Here is a 5,478-nt window from a genome sequence, read left to right on the forward strand (position 1 = left end):
CCCGGTCCCGTTCACCGCGGGCGCCAAGAGCAGCAACTCCGCTCCCAGGCACAGAGATTTATTGCGGACCCGCAGGCAGAGCGCGGGGAGGTGCCGCCGAGCACCGAGGCGGGGAGCGCTCCTGGGGCAGAGCGGAGCCGGCGCGAAGGCGGCGGGCCGGGCTCGGGGCTCGGGGCTCGGCCCGCACCCGCCCACGGGGCTGCCGTGCTGCACTGAAGGCCTCGGAAGTGCTGGGGGGAAGATGGGCTCTGCAGCGATGCTGAACGAGGGGAGGCGGCAGGATGGGATGGGATGGGATGGGATGGGATGGGATGGGATGGGATGGGATGGGATGGGATGGGATGGGATGGGATGGGATGGGATGGGATGGGATGCTCAGCAGGGAGATGCTGGGACCGGCCCGGGAGGGAATCCCGCCCCGTGCACGGCTGGCACCGATGCCCGTTCTTCGCCGACAGCTGCCGCGGCGGTCGCTGCTGCATCCCGCGCTCTTGTTCGCCGTGCTCTGCGGCGCGCGGTGCTCCTGCTCACGCGGGAAGCCCCGCGTAGCCGGGCAAGGGGCAGCTGGAGGCTCGGGATGATCCAACTGGAAGCTGGGGATTATCGGCACCCGCGCCCCCCTGCCGGCTCCTGCAGCAGTGTGGGCACCACCCCGTCACACAAGGGTTGGGGGTGGCCTTCCTGGCCAAGCAGCTGGGGCAAGAGGCGTTTCACACACCAGGTGAAGGGATGTAAGAAACCAACTGCCCAGAACGACCCCCCTGTGCCTGCGGAGCAGAGGTGGACAGCTCGAGCTCTGTTTTGCAGCCCCCCAACCCCCACCAGTCGTAAAAACTCATTTCAGCCCGTTTCCCAGGGCCTTCGCGAAACAGCTCCTTAAAGACCATGGTCGAAACGTTCACCCTCGCTGGAGTTAGGGTTTGACAAGATGAGGCGGCGGCATCCGTGGGGAGACTTGTCCCAGCTGCCCCTCATATCCTTGCCGTGGAGGGCAGCACCAGTCATTTGGCCCCTGTGGACGGTCACCTGGGGCTCATGGGGCTTCAGCTCTTTCTCCCTCGTGGTTCTTTCCATGGATGGACCCATCCTCACCGTCAGTGGCTGTTCTCAGCAGGGGCGTCCCCAGAGCCAGCCCCATGGGTGCATGGTGGGTGACTTGACTTGCTGAACGATGGCCCAGAGCTGCCGTAGCGGGGACGGCGCTCCCGTGGGCTCTGCCATGCCGTGTAGGAGATGGGGCGAGCGTGGGGCGCCCTCGGAGCTCGTGCTGTGCCCTCCAGCCTGCCTGGGCTGGGCACATGAGACCTCTGCCAAAGGCTCCCTCCTTCTTATGTCAAGAAATAGGTATTGCTTTTCCCTGGAATGCTTTCATCTAAAAGTCCCCTGACAGGATTAAGAAAGAATAATTGAAAAGTGGTAAAAAATAACTGCCCCAGGCCCCTGGGGAAGGCAGGGGTGTGCTTGAAGGTACCTCTGTCCCAGGCAGGGGATGCTGGTGATGGGATTTGGGGTACAGTGGGATGGCAGGAGGGGTTCTCTATTCACCAGGTCAAAGAGGGACTTAAAGCAGGAGGAATTAGGGAAACATCCCAGGACTGGCACCTCGGCAGCCCGCCAAAAGCCTCTCCTCTCTCCTCAACATCGGCCCCTTGTTTTGGGAGCAGGAGGAGGGCTCGGTGGGGGCCAAGCAGAAACAGTGGCGGGGAGAACAGAGCAAGGGTGGGCGGCAGCGGGGGACGGGGCGGCGCAGAGCCCCCGGCGCTCACTGCGCCTGCAGTGAGAAGGCCAGCTTGACGCACGCCAGCTCCTGGCCCTTGCTGCTCACGGCCACGCGCACGCGGTAGTTGCCGTTGGTCATCCAGGAGGGCAGCTCGATGTCGGGCAGCGGGAAGTCACTGGGTGGCAGCGAGTAGGAGCCCTGTGGAGAGAGGGCAGCCGCAGGGCGAGGTGTCAGTGATGACGTGGGCCAAAACCCGCTGCCGCCCCCTCCATCCCCGCTGCCGAAACACCGGCACCGAAGGGCGTTCGGGTGCCTGGCGCTGCAGGCGGGACGGCGGCTGTGGAGCGAGCGCCCGCCGGGAGGACGTACCGCTTTGAAGGGGCAGTGGCAGGGGATGCCGTAGGTGAGGAGCGGCTCCGGGCAGGGTGTCCCCGGAGGGATGAGGTCGTCCAGGATGGCGCAGACGTCGTCGTAGGTGCAGCTGCCCATCTGGTCGATGCAGGGCAGCTGGATCCAGAGCTCGCCCAGCGCCTTCTCCGCCACCACGACCGCCTGCAAGGGAAGGGCTTGGGCAGCGGTGCCCAAGGCGCCTCTGCCACACCCCAGCCAGGCCCCCCTGGCCTGCTCCACCGCCTGCCCTGCGTTTTGGGGCTGCAGATGGTGGGGCCGGTGGTGGGGGACTGTGGGGGTTGGTGAGGGCAGGTTGGTACCAGCACCCCGGGCTTGGAAGCAGCCCGTTTGCAAGGTGACAGGCCGGTTCTCAGCAGGAGAAAATGCAGCACGAAGCACCATGGGAGACCTCCCCCAGGGCTGCATGGCTCAGTGGAAGTTAAACTTCCCCTCCCTGTTCTCAAAAATTATGTGGTTTCCTCCAGACTCCACACAGCACCGAGCAAGAGCACCAGCTCCCATCGCCAGTCCCACCATGGTGCCCAGCTGAACGTGCTGGTTGCAACCAACCACCCTGTCCTGACCCCCAGCAAGATGCCATCCACCTCAGCACACTGTGGAGCACGGGGATGGGAGCGGGCAGGATCCCAACCCCTCGCCTTGTGATCCAAGGGGGAAGCTGTGCTCCAGCTGCAACCCAGCATTTCTGGGACCATCACCTGCCTCCGCATACCGGCTGCCTCCTTCCCCTTCCCTCCTTTGGTTCCTCTCTCCCACAGGTTTCTCTTCCCATCCTCCAGCCTTGGTAGGATCACTGGCCTTACACTTGTATCTCCTCCATGCTGCCCGTGCGCTCTCCTCCCTGTCCCACAGGCCCCTTCCCAATCTCCCAGCCGAGAGACGTTTCCTCACGCGGCCGAGCTGGCCCCGCTCCGGTATCGCCCTTCCTGTCACCAGCCTGTGCCGGCGTCTCCCCGCCTGGCCACGTTCCCGCCGGGACACTCCCCACGGCCCCAGCCCGCGTTGCTCAAGTGTCCCGGCGCGGCTTGGCCCCGGGCCCCGGCGCGCTGCAGCGGGACGTGTTGCGTCGCATCGGAGCTGCGCACACGGAGCGGGGCTGGATGCACCCTGGGAGCCGGGCTCAGGAACCCGCCACAATCCAGCCAGGCTCCATGCACGGGGTTCCCTCTGGGTGCTCCTCCCCGTGCCCCACGCAGCGCTGCGTCCCCAAGGGTCCCCAGCACGTACCTTCAGCGGGGAGGCCAGCGCCTTGGTGCCGGTCACGGCAGCGCTGATCCGCAGGTTCCCCGGGATGGTGATGGGGTCCGGCGCCACCGAGAGGCTCTGGAGCACCACGGGATCCTTCCCATCACCGCAGTTCTCCCAGGAAAAGCCTCCGACCTGCGGCATCAATGGATGGGACTCAGAGAGGTGGCCCTGGGGCTGTGGCCCTGTGTCCCCAAGTGCTGTGACCGGGATGGACCTCAGTCGGTGCTCACGGCTGCAGAAACCCGGTGCCACGCAGGGCTGCTCGCAGACACAGCCCGAAGGAGCCTCAGCCGGAGAGCTGCTTCGTCTGCCCATAAACCTCCAATTCACCAAGCCTAAAGGCACTTCAGAAACTTTTCTCCAGAAAAATATTGGTAATAAAACTCCTTTCTATCCTTTTTACTGTGTTCCCTTGTTGCAATCTCCAAGCCATCTGTTAGGCCATACACTCTGTATGCATGTGGGGTAAAAATGAATTTTCCTGCCAGCTTGAATGAAGCACGAAGTCTACCCAGAGGTGCAAGTGTGTGGGGACACAGCACAGGGACCACAGTGGCCACGCACATGGGGGTCCCCGGAGAGGTTTTCCCCCTGACACAGCTTCTGCATTGAGCTGGAACCAGCCTAAAGTGAAGAGCTCGCTGCAGGCAGAAATAACCAGCCCGGCCTGTTCACTCGGTGCTGTGGTCTGCCAGCTCCTGCCGCGTGACCGTGTGCGGGAGCGGGAGCCGCGCTCGTGCTTTGCACTTCAAACCCTGCTCAACATTTCCATGGTGCCCGCCGAGCCAGCCTGACTCACTCGAGCGGTCGGGACCGCCGCTGCCCAGACACCTCCGAGCTCTGCGGCTCCACCAGCCTAATGACTGTCTGGATGAGCCTGGAAAACACCCTTGCCCTGTGGGAGAATGAAGACCCATGCACTTGTGGGCATTGCTGGTGTCCTGCCAAGTGGCACCGCTCAGCTGAGGTGCTCCCATGGGAGCTCTTCCAGGGTTGGGAAATAGCCCAGGGCTGTCAGTGCCTGGCCCTGGGGAAGCCTCTGTTTCACAAACCTCGTGGCCAGGTGGAAGCAGCTAAAGCAGAAATTATATTTAAAGAACCTAAAGGAGAACTGAAATGCGGCGCCGAGCACCAAGACGGCCACCCCTGAACCCACATCAACTTGGCACGTCTCACAGCGAGAGCTCCTGCGCCTCCCCAGCCAGGCACCAGCCTAATTGCAGGTATTTCCCTGCGGGGAGCCGGGATGAGCCCAGGGGAAGCTGGGGGGTGCCCACCTGAGCAGGTCTGTCCGGAGCACCATGCCAGGGCTCTCCCTGCCTGCCCCAGCTTGGAGCCAGGAGCCGCAGCCCGGGGCAGGGGCCGGGCCAGCCAGGGCTCTATTCCCTGGTGCACCCCCAAAACCCGGCGGGCGAGGACATGCCAGGGTGCCGGCTCCTGCCCAGGGGCTTGCCCAGGCCCCGTGTTTTGCAAGGGCAGGGGAGCCTGGCCGGAGCCACAGTCCATGCACTGCAGCACGTACTGCCCTCCACCTCCCCGTCCCTGCAACACCAGCTTGCTTGGGAGCAAAGGGACGCTCCAAGCTAGCCAAAGTCCACCAGAGCTCCCATGTTCCCAAAGCGGCCAGGCTGCTTTCCATGCGTCCCCAAACAGGAGCACATTGATTCACCTGAGCCAACACTGCACGTGGGAGCAAGGCGGGGGTGTGAGCTGCTGAGCTGGAAAACACCGAGTGCAGGAATAAAATCAGCCGTGCTGAGGTGCAGCACAGGAGGCTCAGCTGAGCTCCATGAAACCAGCCGGGCATCCCGTGCAAAACGCTCCACCCGAGCCGAAATCCCTCTATGGGGATTCTGGGGCAAGACTCATCTCCAGAGGCACCTCCCGCCCCGGTGCCAGCAAGACGCTGCCGTCACCCCAGTGCCCGCCGAGCCCCCCGGGCATCCCCCGCGTGCACAGAAACAGGGGGAACCTCCTACCGTCCTCAGTTTCCTGGCGCCGCTGCGCTCCACGACGAGCGGCGGGCGGCCGGGCCCGGCGAGCGCAGCTGGGCACAGCTGCAGGGCGCAGAGCGCCAGCAGCGCTGCTCGCATGGCGGC

General features: G+C 64.2%; 1 protein-coding gene across 1 annotated transcript; it reads right to left on the reverse strand.

Annotated features, from left to right (window-relative positions):
* Positions 1 to 778: 778 nt before the first annotated feature.
* GM2A (GM2 ganglioside activator) lies at positions 779 to 5,472 on the reverse strand. The gene is made up of 4 exons (XM_026047535.1): positions 5,359 to 5,472; positions 3,359 to 3,511; positions 2,090 to 2,272; positions 779 to 1,918 (listed from the first exon to the last, which is right to left on the reverse strand). Exons 1-4 carry the CDS (start codon positions 5,470 to 5,472, stop codon positions 1,763 to 1,765), a joined length of 606 nt encoding a protein of 201 aa, XP_025903320.1. The 3' UTR covers positions 779 to 1,762.
* Between the last annotated feature and the right edge of the window lie 6 nt (positions 5,473 to 5,478).

This window comes from Nothoprocta perdicaria, unplaced genomic scaffold (genome assembly GCF_003342845.1).
Source record: "Nothoprocta perdicaria isolate Ctin4 unplaced genomic scaffold, notPer1 scaffold_5, whole genome shotgun sequence".
Classification (NCBI taxonomy): Eukaryota; Metazoa; Chordata; class Aves; order Tinamiformes; family Tinamidae; genus Nothoprocta; species Nothoprocta perdicaria.

Coding starts and splice junctions, on each gene's coding strand:
- GM2A (XM_026047535.1), bottom strand. CDS start 5,472: ATGCGAGCAGCGCTGCTGGCGCTCTGCGCCCTGCAGCTGTGCCCAGCT. Junction 3,512..5,358: donor GCGCCAGGAAACTGAGGACG/GTAGGAGGTTCC, acceptor TTGATGCCGCAG/GTCGGAGGCTTTTCCTGGGA. Junction 1,919..2,089: donor GCCACTGCCCCTTCAAAGCG/GTACGTCCTCCC, acceptor CTCTCTCCACAG/GGCTCCTACTCGCTGCCACC.